The 24,367-nt window shown below is 42.0% G+C and overlaps 1 protein-coding gene across 10 annotated transcripts in view; it reads left to right on the forward strand.

Annotated features, from left to right (window-relative positions):
- The window catches only part of SVIL (supervillin), a 102,965-nt gene that overhangs the window by 14,600 nt on the left and 63,998 nt on the right, over nucleotides 1–24,367 (forward strand). For 5 of the 10 annotated variants that reach the window (XM_019498267.2, XM_059729128.1, XM_019498291.2 and 2 more), the window contains exons 4-13: nucleotides 4,736–4,793; nucleotides 4,917–5,068; nucleotides 6,701–7,382; nucleotides 13,686–13,769; nucleotides 15,799–16,713; nucleotides 17,049–17,219; nucleotides 17,855–17,889; nucleotides 21,583–21,644; nucleotides 22,021–22,160; nucleotides 24,026–24,121. In XM_019498267.2, the coding sequence (XP_019353812.2) occupies nucleotides 4,736–4,793; nucleotides 4,917–5,068; nucleotides 6,701–7,382; nucleotides 13,686–13,769; nucleotides 15,799–16,713; nucleotides 17,049–17,219; nucleotides 17,855–17,889; nucleotides 21,583–21,644; nucleotides 22,021–22,160; nucleotides 24,026–24,121 (2,395 nt within the window). The remainder of the gene's footprint in view (nucleotides 1–4,735; nucleotides 4,794–4,916; nucleotides 5,069–6,700; nucleotides 7,383–13,685; nucleotides 13,770–15,798; nucleotides 16,714–17,048; nucleotides 17,220–17,854; nucleotides 17,890–21,582; nucleotides 21,645–22,020; nucleotides 22,161–24,025; nucleotides 24,122–24,367) is intronic. The other 5 variants (XM_019498297.2, XM_019498280.2, XM_019498285.2 and 2 more) reach the window with 5 other exon arrangements.

The following is a 24,367-nucleotide window of genomic DNA, read 5'->3' on the forward strand; positions in this document are numbered from 1 at the left end:
TGCAGTCTGAGCTGTACAGCCTGCCCTGCACAGTAGAGCCTGCTCCTCCCAGTGCCACACAAGCTGATGCTGCTTGTCCCGCTCCTGCCTGCAACTAAGTCCTCACTCTGGGAAGAGACTGGCACCACTCCGGCAGCCAGCCCAGGCTCTGGGTAGCTGCTGCCAGCCATGGAGCTCAGGCTGCTTGCAGCCTCCCAGCTATGTGCTGGGAGCAGCCCAGGCTCCATGGCTGGCAGCAGCTCCCCAGAGCTCAGGCAGGTGGTAGCATGGCAAGCAAAATGGCCTTGCATGCCATGCTCTGGCACACATGCCAATCCCTGTCCTAATACAAGTTTTAAAGGCTGAGGCTGTGACAGAGGCTGCTGAGAGCATAATGCTGATGATTACACTTAACTACATAATGACCAACAGTAACAATGGTAATGTTCAGGCCTGAAGCACCTTGAGTATAGTAGTTTCAATATAAAATTTAAAATACTTCCAAAAAAATTCTTACCCTCTCCTCCAAATATTGCACGCTTTAGAATCCATATAGAGTCATTCCCCGCTCTCCTCCCCCCACCCCCCCCAATATCATTGTGGTACTATTGATTTGAAATTAAGATTGGCCTCGAAACTACCAAGGGTATCTACAGAGGGGTTCGTGCTGGTCATACAGAAAAACATTAGTGAACAGATAGAGCATTGGCACCAACATGCACAAACTTCTCTTCTCTCTGTAAAGAGAAACCTGAAGCCTGATGGAGCTAACCAGTGTCCTTGGGAGCAAAGTGTCACCAGTTAGATTTGGTTTGCATATCTCGAGGTTCAGCAGTTTAATCAACGAATACAAAAACCTCTGTGGCCTTTTAAATAAAAGGAGCCTTTTCAGGTCAGCTAGTCAGATGATGATTTGCATAATTGAAATTGCCATCTGGAACTTTAAGCATAGATGATGTAATGCAGCATAGACTAGGCCTATTCTATTTTTGTCTTGCTTGGGAAGGTGTCGAAGAGATGTTTTGTGCATCCAGTGTTTTATTTTGGGCTGCAGAACAGCGTTAGAATCTCTGGAACTTAAACAGCATGTGGTTGCTATGTATTATTTCTAAGCATTAGCTCTAATGTCAGCATTTCAAAGCCTGTCTATGATTAATATGTAGCTCAAGTGTCTAAGTTCAGCTTTGACAAGAAAACTTTTGTTATTAAGTTGTCTTCTCAGTATTCTCATAAACCAGAGAAAAAGAGCTGCTTCCTGGTGGTTGAGTGACACTGTATAAAATCCATTGGTAATTGTAAGAAGGAAAACGGGAGGTGGTGCTCTCCCCTACCCTGGGGGTCTTCAAGAGGAGGTTAGATGAGTATCTAGCTGGGGTCATCTAGACCCAGCACTCTTTCCTGCTTATGCAGGGGGTCGGACTCGATGATCTATTGAGGTCCCTTCTGACCCTAACATCTATGAATCTATGAATGGTCTGATCATATACTTGGGTAGAAGTCCTATTGTTTCTATAATTTGAGGAAATTTTGGGGGGGGATTTGTCATTATTCCATTGCTGCCTTTATTGCACACACTACTGTAGCCTGGGGTGAAGAGGCAACATGACTCCTCTGGGGCTTTCTGACCAAACTGATGAGTTGTAGCATGGTTTTTGGTATTGTCCAAGCTTTGCATACATATCGCCAGTAAGTAAAATGGAAAAGTTTAATCTGACAAAGTCAGACTGAATATCTAACCTTTTAAGGTAGCTGCTGTTGGAGAACAAGGTATTCATTTAGACAAAATTTTGGTAGGAGAAATTAATACTTTAACCATGATTAAGAGTTGAGGCTTGTTTTAGTTGCTTTTTTGGCTAAAGGCATAACTCAGGTGTTGCCCTGCCTGATTCTCTATCTCTGATTGGGTTAGCTGGCCTGCGAGTGGGAGGGTCAAATTGCAGTCGTATTGACTCTGGGCTTCTGTTTAGCTAATGAAATCCCTTTGTGGGTCAGATCTTGATGTATTAGTAACAGTTCACTCAACCTAACTTGGCTTGAGAAGCTCACATAGTAATTTTTTAGTTAATTTGCAGTGAAGATGGGTTCATAGTAAGTAGTTTAAATGGATGCCCCAGGATATTTTTTCCTCCTCAGGACTAGTTTAAACTATAAACTAGTTTAAACTATGACCCCAGCTGACTTCCTGTCCCTCTGGTGAGGGGCTGGACTCGATCTTCCAAGGTCCCTTCCAGCCCTAATGTCTATCAAATCTATAGTACCACCACACCTATTTAAATCAGTAGTAGATTGCTATCTGGACCTTGCTTTCCACAAGACATCTGACCTGTAGGCCAAGGTAGTGTGATGACAGCCAGTATCATCAGAACAGCCTAGAATTACATCCAGGGCTTATTCCATTGCTTCCACCCAAGTGTGGTTTTATTCACCTTATTTGCATCTTGAACCAAACAGTTAAAGCAGAAGACATGAATGGATGCTCCTCCTTGCTGCTTTTTGTAACATAGCCTGATGTACAAAAGTAGATGTGTCAGTGGGACAAAGGGGTACAAGGTGATATAGTGACTTTCACTTGCAGAATGGGTCTATCTGAACACTAGAAATATCTCTTACCTATATTTTTGCATTGTCAGTTAAGTATAAATGTAAATAGTGTATTCTCAAGCTTCCTCTTAAGCAATTTTAACTCTACAAAAAATTGTCACTCTTGGATAGAGCCTTGTAGTCAGCCTAGAATTTAATATTTTCTAATACTCTGCTAATACTGTAGAGTATTAGTTTTACTTGGTTAAACCTTTTCCTTGCTTAAACGGAATATTTATAGCAAATGTCCATCTCAGTCCTTGTTTGGCTGGTATTGTGTGAATTGGAACTCCTTTATACAGGACATTCATCTGTCTTCTGCAATCCAGTTGTGGAACCTAAACTACATAAAGAAAACTTAATGTTCTGTTACAGTAGAAACATATCCTTTGATGTAAAGGAGTGGCAAGCCTGTTGAGAAGTCCAAACCACCCTAAAAACCAGTTGGGAAAGTCTTTAGCCATTTAACAGGCCTACATAGTGACGCTAATGTAGAAAATCAGGTTTTTACATAGCAAATCGGGTTTCTGGAATTTAAGGGCATGTGTAGATGAAACGGGGGCCCTAAATTGAAGCGGTGGGTTTTAAAAAACACTGCTTCAAATTAGGGCTGATTAAACCCCCCTATCATTCACAGACCCTGCTGACTTACCTGCCTCTCCGGCAGGGAGCGGAGGCGAGCTGCTGGCAGGTGGAGTGGTCCCTGGGTTCCAAGGGTGGGGGCTGGTGTTTTCCTTGTGGCAGCGGCGGGCCACCCCCCTCAGGCAGCACCTGCCCACAGGAACCCAGCTCGAGCGGTCCCAGGGGGCACCCCAGCCACGGAGGGAAGCACCAGGCCCCTGCACAGCTCAGGTGGGCTCCAGGGGAGGAGAGAGGGGTAGGGAAAAAGATCAAGTGCTCTGCTTTTCTTGGGCAGAGCCTGCTTTCCCGGGCTGCTGCCAGGCTGCCTACAGGGCTTCCTGCAGAGCTGCGGAGCTGCACAGAGTCTGGTGCTTCGCTCTGCAGCTGTAGGGGAAGCAAACTAGGAGTTTTAGTTTGCTGCAACCCAAGTCATTATGCTGCCTAATTTCCTACAGGGGCTGGAATTAAGACTCAATACACCGCTGACCCGTGCAAACACTGACACCACTAAAGCAGTGCAAAAGCATTTAGCCCCCTTTAAAGTGTCGTGCACACATGCGCCTCGTTTAGTCTACATGCAGCCTAAATTCTCTACTCTTTGAGATGCTATTTCCTTTGCCAGATATAAAATGATTGTACCATACTTGTTTTTCATAGCTACTTCTGTTCCAAAGCAGTTGACAAATAACAATGGATAAATTGCATGTGTCCCCAATATAGGCATTACTTCACTGATTTCATAAAGTGCTAGAGAAAGACTGTAGTCACAGTTATAAGAATACCTGATGCTACTAAACAGTTTAGGACAGATGTAAAGGAAATAGCATATCCAGCTATGACTATAGGCAAGGCCATCTTGGGGTTATAATTCCCCATGTTAAGAATTTAGCAAAGATACAGGGGTTAATTTGTGAAGAGTACACATATGGTTGGGATTTGGACAATTCCTTCAGATTAGGCTAAAGAACACTTTGTGGGATGTTAAGTAAACATTGCTTGGGGATTAGCAATTTACAGCCCGCAGGCTGGATTCAGCCCATATACTGCAGGGAGAGGAGGGTACCACATTACAGCCAGGCAGCAGGGGGCTTCTGCACCAGCTGGCTGGTAGGGGACTTTGGCATCAGGGTCCTTTGCTCATGCCACAGCTGCGTAGCAAGGAAAAGCAGCAGCAGGGCTTGGGTTCAAGCACTACCCTAACATGGATCTGAGCTGGATCATTTCAGCCTGCAAAATGGTTGCCAGCAGCTGTATTAGTTGGTTGTCATAGAGCCAAAGTTCCAGTTAACGTGTTAAAATGTAACTCGCCCTGTTTACAGTAGTGTTTAAGTGGGACTTTGGTACCTACTGTAGACTGTGGATAATATTTTTTTTATCAGTTTAGTGTTCTAGGGAACTGCTTATGGTGAAAAGATGCATGAAAACCTCTGCTTTCCTGGGCCATTGCATTTTGGTTGACACTTTAAAATCAAAATTTTGTGATTTCTGTGGGCTTTTGAAAATTCCTAGTTTCTAAAGTGTTTTCTGTAATGAGACTTTTTTATTGTTTGTTCAGTTTCAGAATTAAGAAAACTCTTTGAACCAAAAAAGCAAGATACTTTGGAAATGAAAAGGTAAAAATGCCATTTCTAAAGTATTAGTTTTACAGACAGTTATTTGTTGCATCTCCTTAGAAACTATCCCCAAAGTTACAGACATTTGTTTCAGATTGAACATTTCATTTCACCTTCTTGCAGAAAAGAAAGGATAGCCAGACGTTTAGAGGGAATTGAAAATGATACCCAACCAATCCTGCTACAAAACTGTCCAGGATTAGTGACCCATCGTTTATTAGAAGAGGATACACCAAGATATATGCGTGCTACAGATCCATATAGTCCTCACTTTGGTAAGAAGGGTGTGAACATATAAAATGTCAATCAATTCAACCATGTCAGTTTGCTTCATATTTGGAGTAGCAAATACACAGATCTCATGCTTAATGGTTGAGAAAACTGTCACAAAATATTTTAAACCTCTTTTTTTAGTTTTTCTACCTGGCTTTGCTTTTTATTTTTTGTTTTTCTGTTCTCCCACCATTTTGGAAAAAGCTACCTCTCTTGTTTTCTTAATAGTAAAATTGTTATAAGAATCTGGATTTCCTTTTGAAACCTAAAAAGATTTTTTTGTTATTAGTCATTTATGTGTTTTTTGGAGATGTCTGTGGAATAAATAGAAGGTTATTTCAGAAGGGTATTTGGGAATATCCACAGGTGATTTTTGTTAGCCAGCTTTTGACTCTCAAAAACCTGTGCCAGCTAAAGGAATGAGTAACACCATGTGTTCAAAGTCAGTTGTGTGTAAGTGAATGAGTTGGGTAGGGACAGAGTCACAGTTATAGAGAAGCAGGGCTGGAAGAGACCTCTAGAGGTCATCTAGTCCAACCACCTGCCAGATACAGGATTATCCCTATCCAAACCATACCATACAAATCTATTGTCTTAACATCCTAACAAAACTACACAGTCAACCCAGACAAGGTCTGACCCTGAGTAAAGGGACAAGACCCTCTAGCCAGGAATCTCCTGGTTTAAGTCCCATCAGGATCCATGACACACCCCAGTCAAAATCCCCAGCCTTGGCTGCAGCCAACACCAATGTTGCTGAAGAGAATGTTGCAGTGGGGAGTGGGGGGGAATCCAGCAACACCCAGAAGCATGGGAAATAGCCGTAGTAGAATATAGGCATGGCTACGCCTAGATCATCCCTGAGCAATGCCTGTCCAGCCTCTTCTTGTGCACCTCCACAGATGGAGATACCACAGCTTCCCTAGGCAGTCCGTTCATTGTTCTGCCACTGAAGGTTTTTCTGATATCCAATCTAAACCTACTTTGCTTAACTTCAAGTCATTGGTCTGTATCCTACTCTCTGCAGCAAGAGAGGGGAGGTGTTTTTTCTTTATGGCAGCCCTTCAAGCACTTTTCCCACAAACTGAAGATGCTCAATTCCTTCAGCCTCTCCTTGTATGACTTGCCTTCCAAGCCCTTTATCATGTTTGTTGCCCACCTCTACTCCCTCTCTAACTTCTCCATGTCCTTTTTAAATTGTGGAGCCCAAAACTGCTCACACTACTCTAGATGAGGCCTAACCAGTGCCAAATAGAGGCTCTACCACTTCTTGCATCTTGCACCTAATGCTTCCACTGGTGCATCCCAAAAACACATTCACCTTTTTGTGTGACTGTATAGCACTGCAGGCTAATATTGAGTCTGTGATCTACCAAGACTCCTAAATCCTTCTCTGTAGTGTTGCTATCCAGCCAGGTGTTACCTATTTGTATTTCTATTTTTGATTATTCCTCTTAAGGTGTAGCAGCTTGCATTTGTCAGCATTGAACTTAATCTTGTTAGCTCCGTACCAGTTTTGTAATCTGTCAAGATCCTTCTGAATTGTGCTATCATCCTCTAATGTGTTTGCAATCCATCCTAGTTTTGTGTGGTCTTCTAACCTGCTTCTAACTTTATGTAAATGCTCCTTGCAGGAAGATCAAATGAAGAGGAGGAAACTTCAGATTCTTCTGTAGAAAAGCAGCCTAGATCATCTAGGTACCGCGCAGAATCCACAGGTGCAAATACAGAACCATCCTATAGCACCGAATCCATGGATACCCAGGGGCTCGATTCAAAAGCAGAAAGGATAGCTAGGTACAAAGCAGAGAGGCGACGCCAATTGGCAGAAAAATATGGATTGACTTTAGATTCAGATGTTGATTCTGAATATATGTCCAAATACATAAGGGCAAGGAAAGATCCTGATACTGCTGAGAAAAAGGGTGCGAAAAGTGAGAAGCAGGAAGATGAAAGCAGGGATTATAGTTCTCTGTACACCTCCCAGACAGAGATGCAAGAGTCAAAGAGGAGTACTTCTGAATCCAAGGAGTACTCCTGTTCCACAAAAGAGAGTGTTCCAGATGGAGAGGAGCTTTTAAATGAGGAGAACAATAAACGAGCACGGGACTCGAGTACTATTGGGCAGGCTCATGACTTGTCCTCAGCAGTGGAGAGTTCTGCATCCTTTTCATTTTCTGGGCAAGAATCCTCCTTTAGCGAAGTGCCAAGATCACCAAAGCAAACTCCCGGAGTCTCTCTTTCCTCACCAAAGCAGGTAGCCTCACCAAGCCACTCCCAGAATGACCAGCTTGTGCACATCGACACCAGACAAGGGTAAGCATGCTTTTTGTTTTGGTAGCCTTTCCCTTATTCAGCTCTTAAAGCAATAGCTATATTACATCCAAACCTTTAAAATGATCACACAAGTTCTTCAGTGCTACTAATCAGTCTTCAGATTCCTTGAACTAGATTCTGGCTTTCAATTTGTGAATATCATAATTGTTTCAGATCACTGAATTACTGTGCTTAAATGCTATGAAGTTTTAAAAGCCTGTATTTGCTGAGATGAAATTTAAACTCACTTTCCTTGATTTTGTGTTTTTTGTGGTGCGGGTTTTTTGTCTTAAGCTGTTGTAAAAGAACCGTGGAAACAGAACTACGAACTTTCAAGAGAGTTCTTGAGAAAGGAAGAATGGAAATAGTTACAATATGCAATGTGCTGCTTCAATCAAAATCTGTTGGATCGATATAACAAACACTTTAAAATGTATTCTCCTTCATATTCAGTGATTTCTACCCCCCCTCAACCTCCCAAAAAGAGCAAGTTGTCAGTACCAGTAACTTGTATTCCATGAAGTCTTTTGCTCAGACTCAAGCACAAGTAGTATGTTTCTGTGCTGACACATTGGAGGCAGAGGAATTAAGGTGTCTTCCTATGGCTCCAGGGGCACAAATGCAAAACTTAGTTCAAAGACTGCCCTCAGCGAGACCAGCTGTAAATGGGTACCTTGTTGTTTAGGCTGCGTGGAGAGTCAAAGGTGACTGGATATGATGCAAGCCCATCCCTCCTTTGCATGCCATCAACTCTGGAAACTGGCATGTTTTAATGACACATGAGTCCCAAATGGGTCTTTGATTTGGCTTTATTTTTGCAAATCAGGTTTCAAACTGGTATGTTGGATTAGCTGGAAAGAATAGCTGAATTATCTGCCTATTTTCAAGACTGAAAACTTGAATTTAGGCAGATTCTGATTCTACCTGTAGTCTGGGATTAATTTTGAGATCCTGCAAAACTAGCGCTCATCTCCCTGCTTTTTTCCCCGCTCCCATACCAATAAAAGTGTAACTTCTTTTTTGTTGCTTTTATGATTAGAGAAATCTCCTGTAATGCAGAATAACCGGATTCTTCCTGAATAAACTGATTGGCTCGAGAACCAAGAACTCATTTGAGAACTCCCATACCAGAACCATGACATTTGTCTGAAGTAGGAGAGCTATCAAATACCTGATTGTAGCAGCCCGAAAATAAAATTTCTCTAATAATCCTCAAAGGACTTGATCTTCAGGCATCCCATAAAAAAAAAAAATCATTTTTTGCCAGCTGTGCTAACTGAGGGTTTATGATAGTGCCGGTTAGTAAATAGCTGAGGTGAGACCTACTAATAAGAGCAGTTTGTGTGTCTATTTAGCACTGAAATCGAGTTGCATTGACTGGATGTGTCATTATCATCTTGAGCTTGAATTATGTTCAGATGAGAAACAAAAATTTTGAGCGTTTGATTCCCCGGTTCCCTCATTTAATGGTATTGGTACATCCAACATCCAAAGTAAGGAAGCAGTCTTATTGGACAAAAGCAAATAGCCTGAAGGTCTCCTTTGGGCTTTACCCTTTCTGTTAAGGTAGACACATCCAGCTGTCAGTGCAGGTGCAGCCTGCTGACTTGCAGTTTCTGTTTCAATACAGTGCACAGGAGAGGCTTGATGAAAGTTCTTGTAGTACTTTTTTCAGGGCCTTATTACATTACATTTCAGTGTTAAGAAATTTCAGTCTCAGCCTGTCTTCCTTTGCAGATATCTGCATGCATTTGGTATGTGCTTTTTCTAGTTAAATAAAAGTCTGAGAGGAATAGTGCACTTGTTCAAAGGAACCTGAGTGAGAGAATTACAAAATTTCATATGCTTTTTCCATCCCAAACAACTGCACAATGCAACTGAGCTGTAGATTCAGACTTACTTTCGACAGAGGCTTGAGAGAGGTTGTTCCCACAGCAGGCCTTAACTGATCATTGCACTTTTTTTATCTCAAGCTTTATTCAGTCAGTCTGATAAATCATTGCTGACTAATTGTATTAGTGATAGGAAGGGGTAAAAGAACAATTAAAGAGCGAGTTGCTAGTTTTTCATTTTGTTTTTATGAAGGTAAGGAAGGTAGACCAAACTGGAGCCTTAAGGAAAATGGAGATTAGACTCCTCAAAGCCGAGATCCTGTCCACTGCAATTTGAATCCTGATTCTCTCATGTACTAAATCTTAGCAAGCATCACTAGCTCATGCAGCAATGAGGACAGGACATTTAGAACAAGGTTATTTCCATGTTTTATCAGTTTTCCAGCTCAAGAACAAGTCATTTCCCACTCCTATAAATTCTCCTTCTCACCACCTGATAAAAGAGACTGATCTTTGGGGATTGTTTAAGTAGAAAATTCCTCCAGTGATAACATGCTGTTTGGGGAAAGAGAAGCCTACTTTATAGCTTCCTGCCCAGCCTCTCACAAATGTCTTTTGAAGAGCAAGGAGCAGTAAGGGTAACTTTTTTTAAAATATGTGTATGGTCTAATATAAAATACCCAGCTTGAAAAGTAGAGGGAGATGTGTATATTATGTTCCCTCCCCACTCCACCTCGCCTCACCCTACCACCATAGAAACCAGTCAAAGAAGTTCAGCTCAAACAGTGGAAGAAACAGGACCACTCTTCCATGTTTTTCCCACCTACTGCTCTTTGAAGCTGCCACTTCATCAGTGCCACTTGCTACTCTTCCTTCAGCTCCACTTGAGTGCTACAACAGATTTTCTGTTTTGTATGGCTCACTTTCCATTATTGTGAATGTATCTCTTAAGGATGAGCTTGATTTGTTCACTTAGTGGAGGTGGCCCCACTAATGATCTTTTTTCCATGCTCTTCTGCTTTATTCCATTTCCAGGCAATAAAATGACTGAAAGTAATATGCTAGTGGTAACTTATGTTTAGGGCAGCTCTACTGTGCATTCATTAAGAAGTATTGAAGCTATTGTTCCATGCCCTTGCTACTTTGTGCTTTTTATTATTTATTTGCATTGCTCTTGTGCCATGGAGCACAAATCCTGTCTGGGTAAATGCTAGGATGGTACTTGGGGGTGAGAGGCTGTCTGTGGCTCTTTTTGGAAAAAACATATGGGCCTAGACAGATGTGGTCCAGTTGTTCAATAGCCCAGCTGCTTGAATTAAGATCTGTTCCCTTGTTTTGATACCTGCCTGGGCAATGGGACAATGCTCACTTGCATTTAGTCCTTTCATTTATCATTTCTTATTCCACCTCTACTGTTGATTGCTTCCTGCAGCATTCTCCTCTACACTGATTAGTTGTTTGTCCTGAATGTTTGCTGTAAAGTATTCAGAGCTATTTTTTGAGAAGCTTGAGGCGATCATCTTCCTAGTGGAAAGCCTTAAAATCAGAGATACAAACATTGTTTTAACATTAACATTGTTAGGTTTCTTTCTTTAACTGCAGTTGGACTATGCTTAAGAGCAAAAGCACATGCAACTTGCTGCAGAACAGATATGGACAGTTTACAACTTCCCCTGCCAAAATTAATTATTAATCCTATTTTCCATCAGACAGAAAACCCCTCTGAAGATATTTTTTGACATTTTGTGCTTGGTTGCAGAAAGTGGCAGATTAACTCTAAATTTAAAAATGTGACATTCCTACTTTTGGACGTGCTTTAGTAAATGCCAAAGCACACATTAACTGACAAAGGATGTTTGTATCGAAAACCTTGCAAAGAAGAATTTTTCCAACTCTCTTAGTTGGTCTAATAAAACATATTGGATTTACCCAAAGAACCTTTTTCTGCCATTAACAGACTAGGAAGAAGTTCTGTTGTTTCAAAGCAGCCTAAGCTCTGCTATGTCACTTCCTTCTAGTGTGCAGTGAAAGGCTTTTTCCACAGCTATGTGCTAATTTCTCTTTAGTGATCTAAAAGGAAAAACAAATTTTGGGGGGGGTTCTTTCCCTTGTAAGGGATTGGCTTTAAATGAGTCTTGGATAAAGTGAAAAATATTGGTGAAGTTGGACTGAACTCTGCTTGGAGGAAAATCTTAATTTGAAGTGGTGGGGTCGAGGTGGAAATAAGTGGGCCCCTTTTTAATTGATCCTAAAATAGGAAGGGCGAATGGCATAAGAAAGTCTTCATCACTTTGAGGCAACTCTAGCTGTTAAAGCTGTGTTTGACTTCAAAGTGACTCTCTTCTGTACTGTAAGGAGCTACGCCAGACTTCATCGTTGTAACTGAGCAACACTGGCACATGGTGCTTTCAAAATGCATGTGTGCATAAATGTCCCCATTGTCTAATGTTGCTTGATCAGGGAATAGATATATTTGCAAAATCTTCTGTTGCTGTGAGACCTTGAATTACCATGGATATAAAGCTGGTAGTATAAGTCTGGAGAAAACTGATGGGCAATTTGATAAGTCTTCAAATACATGAAGGGTTATTATACAAGATTAAGAAAACCTTTTATTTACTCTGTGGACATAGGGATAAGATTAGGAGAAATGGCCTCAAACTGCAGTAGAGGAGATTTAGGTTGAAAATTAGGAAGAACTGTCTGCTCATGAATGTGGTTATGTATTAGAGTAGGCTGCGTAGAGAAGTTGTGAATTCCCATCCTTGGAAATTTTCAAGAACAGGTTAGACACTTGATTGGGATGGTTTAGGTAGGGATGATTCTGCGTTGAGCGGGGGGCTTAACTAGTAGATAACCTCATGAGGTCCCTTTCAGCCCTACTTTCCTACAATCATATGATGCTAAGCTGCATCAGCAAATGACTGCAGTGGTAAATAGTTATCCTTTATTTCCTGGAAGCCTTTTGTAGCCTTCGATTTATTTTACATTTTTATGCTAAGTACACACAGTCAAAAAGTCTGAGACTGAATCAATTCAATCTTGGCAGGTTAGTCTAAAATGCATAGACTGAACCAATAAGCAGGTAAACAGATATTCACTTCTGATTCTGGAAATGCAGCCACATGCCTGCAGTAGCTCAGACAAAAAGCTGGGGGGGTGCTAGAGCACATCTCCTTGCTCAGCCGGAGCAGACAGCTTGGGCCAAGGCTAGCCTACGCACCCTATCACGGGGGTGGATCTTGCAGGGGAGGTGCAAAGCATCCTAGGGTATTGGGGGACTGTGAGTTAACTTGAATCTGGAGGCGATCTGGGACAGAAGTTCAGTATATTGATTTAACATAAATCAGTTAAGTCTGATACTATGTCCATCCAGGTTTATCTTAAGCCAGTTTTGGTGATTTGGAAAGCAATTTATGTGCATTGAACTTCTGTTATATTACAGATTTGAACCAGTTTCTGATCACTTACACTGGTTTGTGTGTAATTTCTGTCCTTATGCAAGGGGCAAGGATTTTTTTTTTGGGGGGGGGGGTGATATCGTTTTATTGAACCAATTGTATGGTTGGAATAAAATTGGATAGGTTTTCATATGCAAGACATTCGTCATCAGCTCTTGCATCTGAAAGTTTGTATAACTTTTTTCCAACCTTACAGTTGGTCCAATAAAAGTTATCACCCCAAAAAATTCCTAGCCTCCCACATAATTCCTGGACCATCAAGGCTGCAACATCATTCTAACACTACTTTAATTTTTTTTTAAAGACATTTTAATGTTGTTTGTGTTTTGTAGCCAGCTGTAAGAAAACCAGACTCAAACTGTTTTTCTCTGCTTATTTAGAGCACTTGTAACATTCCAACGTATCCTAAAACACAGCTTGTTTTGGGGCTCAGTGTAGCCTGGGACTGGGAGTTACTGCACCTGAACTGAAACTATTTGTGACAAAGTGCTTAAAGAGGAAAGCTTTTTAAAGGCCAGTTGCTCTATGTAGGTATTTCTTTCTAAACTGCATTAGCACAATTTGATTTTTCTAGCATTATCAAATCTATATCTTGTTGGAGCTATAAACAAGATTTTTGGTAGGATTTGCTGCTTTAGATTTTGAATAGAAAAGTAAGTCTACATTTTGTGCTTCTTCCCTTGTATCTTATACAGGCTGTCAATCCAGAAAGTGAAATAGCTCTAGCTTCTCTTGGTCTTTCATTTCAGACATTTGGACAGTTTGGGCACGATGTCACAGCAAAATATTTAGGATTCTGTAGATTATGTAGAAAAAATTATTTGGTTAAACAATTGTGCTGCTTCTTTGCATTAAAATGTGCTGTGTTGTTTAACTTTCTGAAGTTATCTTTGTAACTGAATGAATACTTGAAAACTGTTTTTAAGATATTGGGGTGGGAGGGTACATAAGACTGAGTGTGCATGTATTGACATCTTACCAAAAGCTATCTGAAGTTCTATTTTCTATAGTAGTGCAGGGAAAGCAAAACCTGAATGGTTTCTTCAGAAAGATTCGGAAGGGGACACACCTTCACTTATCAGCTGGCCCTCCAGGTATCCTAAAATATAGCTGTGTGGCTAACAATCAAACTGTAACAGTCTTCTTCCCCACCTCCCTCTTTTTTCCTCTGACAAATTACTGTTTGTCTTCTATATCCTTTAACAGCCGTGGATGAGAAAAGATCACTCCTATTCAGTGAACAGCCACTGAAACTTACTTCTGGGGCATCTGCTTTTATTGTAACCTGTAACTAATTGATTTAGTGGAAAACTAGAAATACCCCCAATGTTTCCTTTACAGCTATTATTATACTGGCTTTGGCTAATTTCTGTAACTCATTATTTTGTCTCTGGTCTGTTCTTAACTATTTTTTCCTTTGCACTCTGCAAATTTTAAGTCTTGAAGGTAGTTTTATTAAAAATAAGACTATCGTTTTTCTTGTGGGTCAGAGGGAGGGGAAGAAGGATTAAGAACATAAACTATAGAGAAGACAAAATAACTGTATTCAGAGCTACCAGTGGACTTTATCCTACCATTTGACAGCGTGTTGGAATAGCCCCCAAATAGGAAGCAGGGGAGACGCATTCCAGGGAAGACTTCATTTTGGACTCACGATTAATTATCTGAATCTGAAAACATGCAGAAAGGATACTCTGGGGGGAAAAACTGTTGGCTTCATAATATTCTGAAGTGGTTTCTTAATCTTTCAGAATAAACATGACACTTTTTTTGTTTTTTTTAAATAAGTTGAAAGAAAGGCTTCACTTAAAAGTGGGTCAGTCTTTAAAACTGGAATACCGAGCAACTTGAAAGGTTAATATGCCAGTGGTGTGGGTCCTCACTCTCAAAACCCCTAATCCTAGTTTAAAACGTAAACCCCCTATATTCAAAGTTAATTCTGAAAAGTCTGTTGATAACAAGCCTTGAACTATACTTACTTGGGGATTGGAATGTCTAATGGACACTAAACCTGGCAAAAAGCACCTTACTGCTTACCATTTTCAAGGAAGTACAGATCTCTTTTTAATCTTTATGTATAAAACATTTAAAATTGCTTATTTAGTGAATGCTCTGTAAACTTCCTGTAACTTTAAAAACTATGCTTGAGATTTCCGTTGCAGTTCTTTAATTTACCTATAGGACAAATTATGCCCTTGGGTGTCTAACTCCTGCTAGCAGGAACTAGCAGCAAACAGTGAAAGGCAGAACATAGCTCTGTATTGGTACATGTGCATCTTAAACATTAAAAAGCATTGCTAGAAACCGAGTCAAGGTGAGAGAAGTTTTGATACATTTCCATAAATTCAACATATTGGGATGTTGTGAAGGCTTTTTTAAACGTTCATAAAGCACATGCTTTTTATTGAAGCTGTGGCATAGTTTTAACTCAATGATGCTTTAATTTGCTGTTGCCACGCTTTCACTTTTACAGCTGTGCCTTAACTATATTCAGTCTCTCTTAGCAAGTTTGACTGAATTTGTTGCAGCATCTCAAATGCTTCTGCTTAGACCAAGCAAAAATCTAGCTCAAGATCTCCTATATAACATACTTCTAAAAACTGTCTTTATTTGTTGCAGGGATGGGGGAAGATATCCAGATAATATATTAAGTAATTTGTTCTCAAGGTGAGCAGTAAGGTGTTAGCTGCTTGTGGTGAAAAGACCCTTAGAAATCTGAATAGTGCATATTGCAGAAGGAACATGGCATTGTTTAAAACTGTTTTTTAGAAACTGTTTTTATTCTCTCTTTAAGGCTATAAGAATGCATTGTGTTCGATAAAGGAGCATCATTGTGATTCATGGGAACATGCTCTAAATTTGATACCTTACTCAGTTATATTTGTAGAAGGCTGACCATGTTCTCAGCCGCTTCTAAATGATTTTCAGTGTCCTTGAGTGACATGTTAATACCAAGATTTTAAGGGGGAGGGAGATTTGACCCATTCTGTTTAGTTACTCCTTTGTAGTCTGTTCTAATATAATGTTGCTCTGTGTTCTTGCAATAAGAGCATGTTGTGTTTTTTTTTCTCCCTATAATCAGTTGTTGTTGTTGACAGCTTTAATCCTTTTTCTTTCTTAAAGAGTAAAAGTTAGAGAGAAACTGGTGAAAGAGGAAAGTACTCGTGGAAGCCCTGAACTTGTCACAGATGCTCTGTCTCTCAGAAAATCACAGCCAGTGCCAGTTCATTACATGCCTCTTCAGTCAGAAACATCTGCCTTTGATAGGGTTGCCAACCAATCACTCAGCTCAGTTCGCCAACCAATATATGGCTATATTCAGTCCACTGGTGTTGCTCAAGCTGCTAAGCTGATGGCAACGGAAGAACTAGAAAATGTGTCAATTAGCAATTTGTTAGTCCCAGACAATGCTGGTTTCATCACAAAAACCCCAACAGCCTCTCTGCTACAGAATGAAAAGAGCGACATACTCGAGAGCTATGGATCAAAGCCTGATGAACATAATCTGGAGATGGAAGAGCTTTCAAAAAGCAGAAAACCGATTCTGCCCTCTGAGATTCGCAAGCAAGGAAAGAGCCATGAAGGCCTTTTTAGAGGAAGGGAATTAGACAAGCCTGCGTTTAGCTCATCCCTGATAAGCAAGCCAAAGGCATCAGAGCTTCAGAAAGAACTTGAGTGCATCAAGCATCAGATACCTGAACCTCAGCTTAAGATGCCTGAGAACATTGAAAGGAGTGAAACTATTATGTTCATTCAAAGTGGATCTGTATCGCAATCTGCCAAGGCGAAAGGCACTCCTCGGGAAGTGCCTACAGCAAAACAAAAACTCTTGACTCGCTCCTTGTCTGATTACACTGGTGCTCCTAAGCTAGAGACTTTTAAAATTAAGGAGCCAGTTACAAAAAAGGAGATGGCATTTCAGAGTGTTGAAGCAAATGTGCCCAATGGTGAGATTGGCATGGTAGACACAAAGGTCTCTGTTGCCCAGCTCCGTAATGTCTTTCTGGAAACTGCTAATGCCAACAAGAAAACTGAACTGTAGGTGACATTTTAGCAATTTTTGTGTGACGCTTGCACGTCCTTGGCAAAATGATGCACAAACTCAACATTGGTTTTGTTCTGTTTTAAAGCACACAGCTTAGCTCTCACCAGTCTGTGTTGGAGGCTGAGTCAGCCTGAATCCTGGTCTTTTGCTTCTGCTTGCTAGCCCAAGTTATGATGTTGGGTAGCTGGAATGTTTACTTCTGTGCATGTTGCCCTAAGAGCATGCAGAGTGATCGTTAGCATATCGTTTTTGTGAGATGCTTATATCTGTGCTTTTACTTCTCTCTCCTATTCTCTTTTCTATGCACTTCTTATCATATGGTTAAAAGTGAATCTCGGTTTGAGATGCCAACATCAGGTAGTGCTTTGTCTGCCAATACTGAACGTGAAAGAGGGCCACGAAAGCCAAGGCGCTATTTTTCTCCTGGTGAAAGTAGAAAGACTTCCGAGAGATTTAGAACTCAACCTATAACTTCAGCAGAACGAAAGGAATCAGATAGGTAGGCAGCATGTGTGTGGCTTTCTGTAGTGTTCTGATGCAGGTAGCGAGCTCACGTAGAAATATAAGCGAGCTCACGTAGAAAACTTTCTCACAATGTCAGCAAAAAAACTTCTTACAAAGGGTTTTCTGTCTCTGTAACAGCAATAAAGTGTACATTTTTATATACGAGCAGTTTTGTTTCTTCAGAACAATTTTGAAGTATTTGTTGTAAAAATGAAAGTACAACCAAGCAGTTGTTCTGAGTAGGAAGAAAGGCTGTCTGATTTTTATAAATCACATATATGTAAAGGGAGCTCCTTTTTAAAATAAACAACAATTATGCCCAGACTCAATGTTTTACGTTTAAAAGGACTGCCAGAAAATTTCTAAGACTAATATGAATTGCACTTGGAATAATTTTTCCTTTTCTAGATTTTAAGTTTGGCTTGTACTGCTTGCCCTACTGCTCTTGTTAAAGGATTTCAGTAATGGAAAAAAATTGACTGTTAAAAACATGTAGCTTTCTCACCTATGAGACTGTAACTGTCCCACCTGACCATTTGAAACTGGATTTGTTTCTAGACTGTGGTTTCCTTTGGTTCCCTGCAGCCTCTCTCTCCCAACTGACTCTCTTTATTTGCTATCTTTCACTAGATCTGCTTTGACTCCAGAAATGCCAGCTGCTGATGGTAAGCGTGCCTGAATTTCTATTTGGTTAATGGTGAAGTGAGGAAGGGATGAGGGAAGAGGGTGAGTTGCAAAAAGTGCTTGTCAGTGGGTGCATCTACACATGCCCCTGACTGTGCATTTGGTACTGTGCAGTCATTTTGTACTTGTTTTTGTACTGCGCAGACCCAGCAGCAATTGTTTTTAGATGCTCCATCACTGTAGCAGTGAGCTGCAGTGATGTAGCTAAGGTATCAGGGTTTATGCCTGCTGATGCTACATCGCTGTAGCGACAAGCTATGTTGCCATAGCTCAGTGACATATCTCATGTAGATGCACCCAGTATGACCAAAATCCAGCAGCCAGTATAGTATTACAACAGAATCTATACAGGCAACCCCCGCTTAACGCTGTTTCACTTGGCACTATTTTGCTGTAATGCTCATTTTAAATTGATACCTGCTTTCACTTAGCGCTCAGCAAGTTTTGTTATAATGCTCGTGGTCACCATCTTGGGTCATTAAAAGCAATTGTGGTTGCCACCTTGGGTCATGAAATACTTTCAATTTTGCTGAGCGCTTGGTTTTTCAGGAAACAAGAGCGCTAAAAGCGGGGGTTGCCTGTATATATAACGGGGTCTGTCTGCCTGCCTGCCTGTCACGCTCTTGGGGGGCGTGGCTCCTGGTGGAGCATGGCTCCAGCCAGTGCTGCGTCAAGAATGAAAGGCAGGGTGCAACTCCAGCAGAGCAGGCCAGGCGGATGTGGGGGGAGTGGGGGTTGCGCAGGTGGACATGGAACAGTGGCAGCAATTGGGGAGGGGGGGGTGGCGTGGGGCCGGACATGGAGCAGCGGCTGCACGGGGCAGCGGGTGGCAGCAGTGGTCGCTGTGTGCAAGTCGTCCCGTCCACCCCTTGACCCCCCCTCCCCCCCGGAAGGCGGCACAGGGTAGTGGGTGGCGGCACTCCAGGGGTGGGCAATTCGCTAGTATTACATACTATTTTAGCTATTCCTAATATGCTTTCGTGGGTCATAACTAGAAAAGCATAGTTCTACCATTTAATTAAAGCCAAAAAATCTGTCTGCAGCTCCCTAGTCAGCATTATTTAAAAAAAAATTAAGCCAAACATTTTTCCTATAATTATTTATATCCACTCAAGATTGTAGATATGATTTTTATTTTTCTATTAACCTATTTCTAAGCAGTAGTCTGTGTCAAGTGCTTGGGAAGTTTGAGTGCTGATGGAAACTTTTGTATTGTTCAAACAAATATTTTTCTAGTAAAGGAAATTGCTGGATACTTAAGCTTAGCATGGTAATTCTGACTAGCAGCCTTGCTTCTGTCTTCCATGGTTGTATAGCACTTCAGTTCTGGCACAAATAACAAAGCTAATCTCTTGAACAGCTACATTTAGAGTTTTAATGCTTTATACTACTTGAATGCTGATATTCCCCATAGCTTTTCATATTTTTATAGCACTTTTTCAGCCCTAAAGATGGCTATTGGTAGCAGCTAAAACCAACTGAAACAACAAAGGAAACAAAATGATGATAGAAAGACTTGCTATTATAATCTGATTTTCATAATCTGCTCATGGGAGTAATACACTTATGTTTCTATTCTAAGGTGAGATGAAATAGTGAACCTTCAAAGCTAAGTGCAGGCAGTCAAAAAGCCCAAGGCTGAATCAATTCAGTCTTTGCAGGTTAATTTAAGATGCAGAGATTAAACAAGTGGACAGACATTCACTTTTGATTCAGGAAATGCAACCACATGCCTAGAGTGGCTCAAGCCAGAACTGGGGGGGGGCGCGCACTAGAGCATGGCTGTCTGGTACATAGCCAGCATGGGCTGTGTTTTCCCTTCCTGTTCCTGCTGCCCCCGAGGTCTCTGGGATTTGCAGTCCAGAATCACAGCAGGAGGACACTTAAGGGTTGCTCCATCACTACTTCTTCCTGCTTCCAGGTGCCTCTGGGATTTGTAGTCCACGGTCACAGCCAGCAGTAAGTTTAGCAGGTCAGGGCTGCTCTGTAGTTGGGAGAAGGGGGGTTTAACTCCAGCTGTGGTTTGCTTCCCTGGACCCAACCCTTCTCTGCTGGACCAGACAGCCCAGCCCAGCCCAGCCCAGGGCTGGAAAGTATGCTGGTATGCTAAGGAACTGTGATTTAACTTGAACCAGGAAGAGGTCTGGGAGAGAAATTGCATAAATCAGTTTGACCCAAATCAGTTAAGTTTGATACTATGGTCAGCCAGATTTATCTTAAACCAGTTTCAGCCATTTTGAAACTGGTTTATGTGCACTGAGCTTCTGTTCTGTTACAGGTTTAAACCAGTTTCTGATGACTTAAACCATTTTATGTAACTTCTGTCCCTAGCCCAAATGGTTATTACTAGTTCTTGAATCTAACAGTTCTCCAAATACTTTTTGAGAGTTTTAATACACTAGGACACAGGAGCAGTATAATTATAATCAAGTTGCAGCAGGGGAATTTTAGGTTAGATATTAGGAAAAAAATTCTCATGAAGAAGGTAGTAAAGTAGTAATTTACTGTTTGAATTATACAGTAAAAGCTTTGTTATTCGGCACGAGTGCGGGGAGTGTGCCAGTTGTATAAAAATTCTGGTTACCTCAGGGCAGAGGTTTTTCAGCCGGACTTGGTGGGGGGGGGGGGGGTGTGCATGCAAAGCAGTGGCAGCACAGGGTGGTGGGTGGCAGCGGTGAGCCCCCCTCCCCCCAACCGGAAATTCCAATTACTAGTGTTCCGGTTATTTAAATGCTGGTTAACACAGCTTTTACTGTATATAAATTATTATTGAGAAAATTTATTAATTGAATACTAATATATTCATCCATAGATGCTTCTCAAGTAAATCTCATGATGTTATACTCCCGCTGTACTTGGCCTTGGTGAGGCCGCAGCTGGAGTACTGTACCCAATTCTGGGCTCCACAATTCAAGAAGGATGTTGAGAAGCTTGAGAGAGTCCAGAGGAGAGCCACGCACATGATCAGAGGGCAAGAGAATAGGCCTTATGAAGAGAGGCTGAGAGCCATGGGACTTTTCAGCCTGGAAAAGTGCAGGCTCAGGGGGGAACTTGATGGCTGCCTATATGTACATAAGGGATGTATATCAGGATCTGGGAGAACAGCTGTTCACCAGAGCACCCCAAGGTAACACAAGGACCAACAGCCATAAACTCCTCCAAGACCGTTTCAGGCTGGACATAAGAAAAAATTTCTTTACTGTCCAAGCCCCCAAGACCTGGAACAGACTTCCTCCAGAAGTGGTGCAGGCATCTACTCTGAACTCTTTCAAGAAATGTTTGGATGCTTATCTAGCTGACTTCCTGCCCTTGGGGCAGGGGGCTGGACTTGATGATCTTTGAGGTCCCTTCCAGCCCTAATGTCTATGAAACCTAGGAAATATAAACAAAAAAACCCAACACTTTTCCCTTCTGTGTTTTAACTTTCTGTCCCTAAGCAAAAGCCTAATTTGAAAAAGGCAAGTTATACTCCTACGTACACGCTGTTTTTGAGGAAAACAGACCCTAACTTGCGTTTACATTTTAATGCTGGTCATTTTCCTGGTTCTTCTTGTGCCAGTAAGTAAATTTGTCTTTTGTAGTTAAAAGGATTTCTGGACTCATTTTCTGACGTGTTGGTATTTACAGTGCAGTATTTCAAGTTCATGTTATATCATGTGTTTTTCTTTCTGTAGATGAAGAAAAACTGGATGACCGAGCCAAACTGAGTGTTGCTGCAAAAAGGCTGCTTTTTAAAGTAAGCATTGTGTTTTCTCAATCAAAGACTGACTTGAATGTTTTTATGCAAGAATTGTCAATAACCCTGATGCTGCCCAAGTATACTTAATCTCTACCTGCATTGGTATCTTTGTAAATCGCATATACTTTTCCTAGTCACCTGAGTGCTAGCCATATTGTTTATGAAGTTTTCAGGAGACTACATATATCTCTTGGAGATATGTATAGCTCTTTTTTTATCTTCATGTTGCTTGTTGCCACTTTTCCTCTGCCAGTTCAGAGTCATCTATGTAGAAAATGTAACACCTAGCATCTAAGAAAGCTGCACAGAAACACTTGTTCTGGTAATTTCTTCTTCGTTGGGGTTATTAATGTCAACATGTGTATAATCCCAGGAAATGGAAAAATCACTTGAAGCAAAAAATATTCCTAAACCACGTTCAAGGAATTCAGCAGTAGAGAGAAGACTGAGGCGTATGCAAGATAGGTCCCGCACACAACCAGTTACTACTGAAGAAGTGGTCATTGCAGCAACGTAAGTTCAAGTAATGCATTAGCTTTGGTGCTGGCTACTGCTTTTAAAGCTGAGACTGTATTACACACATATCATATTTACAGCTTGTTTAGTCAGGAAAAGATTTGTTGTCATGGCATGGTTTTGAGAGACGCAGGGAATTGCTACTTGGCGATTCCTTTAGGACTAAGGGGTATAGGAGGGGTAGGCAACGTTTTTTGGTCAGAATGCTGAAAACCCCCACAATTCCTACCTTGGAAAGTGCCGGAGTACTGGCATGCCAGAAAAACAAAAAGAGGGCAGGGGGTACGTGGCAGGATGCCCTGTGTGTGCCCCGTGCCCCCAACCCTGCTGGTCTATTGCCCCCCAGACCGGTCTCCTGGCTGGCAGCAACTACCCAGAGTCGGGGCCGGCTGCAACCGGGAGGCCACAAATAGCTGCGCCAGGCTCCGAAGCCCCGGCATCAGCTCCGTACTGGCACGTGCACCCGCATGTCAAAGCGGGCAGTGGGGGAGGGGCCTGAGGCAGCGCAGCCCCAGTCTGTCCCCTGCTCCTGGCACAGAGCTGGTGACGCCTCCGGAGCCCAGCGCAGCTGTTTGTAGTCAGCCTGGGCTCTGGGCAGCTGCAACAAGCAAGCAGGGAGCAGGCTGCAAATAGCTGCGCCGAGCTGCACAGCTCCGGCATCAGCTCCGTGCTGGTGGCGACTGTGTGCGCACCTCGGGGCAGGCTGTGCTGCCCTGCCTCAGGCCCCTCCCCCAGCGCCCGCTCTGAGGCGTGCCTGCACATGCTGGTACGGAGCTGATGCCGGGGCTCCAGGGCCCGGCGCAGCTGTTTGGAGCCTCCCAGCTACAGCCAGCCCCGGCGCTGGGGAGCTGCTGCCAGCTGGGAGCCCGGGCTGCTCCCAGCAGGCAGCTGGGATGCTGCAAGCCCTGCTAGGAGCAGCCCAGGCTCCAGCAGCTACACAGAGCCAGGGCTGGCGGTGGTGTGCCGAGCAAAATGGCCTCGCGTGCCATGCTCGGCATGCATGCGGGGGGTTGCCAACCCCTGGGGTATAGAGAGGACTAAATTGTATGAACTGTAACAGTAAATTCTCAGCCAGAGTGCCATGAGATCCTTTCAAGGGTGTCATTCAGTATTAGCATTGTTAGATGTATCACAAAGTGAAACCAGAAGTTTCAAATAGACAAATCCATCGTATTAAAAACCTTCAGACCTGTTGTGGTCTTCCCAAATGCTTTGCACTAGTAGAATTGCTCTATTATTATTCCATGGTCAAAAAACAAGTGAACTCTTAAGAGCTGGTATTTTCTGAGGGATGCCTCAAGTCTAATAAGGCTGAAAACACTGAACTTCAATCTCGCAGAAATCCTGTGAAGCTGTTGTGTAGAGAGGGATGAGTTGCAGCATTGGATTGTAAACCAAGTAAAGTCATTTTTGCCTTGAGGAAGTCTTCACAATTAGTTATGGAGCATATGTGAATTGAGGAAAACCTGCAAGTGCTCCTGTGCACCTCCTGAAAATCCATGCCTTGCCCCCTCCATTCATACATCCTGTCACTGTCTGGAAAACCACGGGCAAACCAGTTGTCAGAGAAAGAATCCATGCACATAATTAGCAAATAGAATGAAGAAAATTTGGTGTACATTGTGGGTAGCAGTCAAGCACTGGAGAGAGACTCTCTTTGCTGTCCTAAGCCTCTCATTTAGCTCTTTCAAAGTACTTTGTCTTATTTTGCAAGAGTTTGCAGCAGATAACTGTTAATTGTAAAATGTTGCTGTTTGATTTTTGTCTTTTCTGTAGTTTAACACTTAATACAATGCTTTTCTTAATGCTTTTTTCTTCTCTCTCTCTGTGAATTTTCCCTCCCTTGGCAATTCTTTTTAAAGTGAACCTACCCCTGCTTCACGTTCTGTGAATACCCACACTGTAGTGGCAAGAATACCTAGTCCCACTGTAGTTAAGAGCACTGTACAACCTATCAGGTACTGGGGGGGGGGCGGTAAACCTGCATGTTACATGGAGCACAAGGTTCCTGGATAACAGATGCATCTTAAAATTTTGAATGGCTTATCAATGTGTCAAACAAGTCAGCAACATTTATTTCAAGAATGTTTTAAAGATACCTGTCATCCTTGTTTTTCTGATTGCATGATAAAACATTTAAGCTTTTGTGCTTGTTGAGCACCTGACTTAGGACCTCTCTTTACTTGTTTTTAAGCTCATTTTTT

This window comes from Alligator mississippiensis, chromosome 5, assembly GCF_030867095.1.
Source record: "Alligator mississippiensis isolate rAllMis1 chromosome 5, rAllMis1, whole genome shotgun sequence".
Taxonomy (NCBI): domain Eukaryota; kingdom Metazoa; phylum Chordata; order Crocodylia; family Alligatoridae; genus Alligator; species Alligator mississippiensis.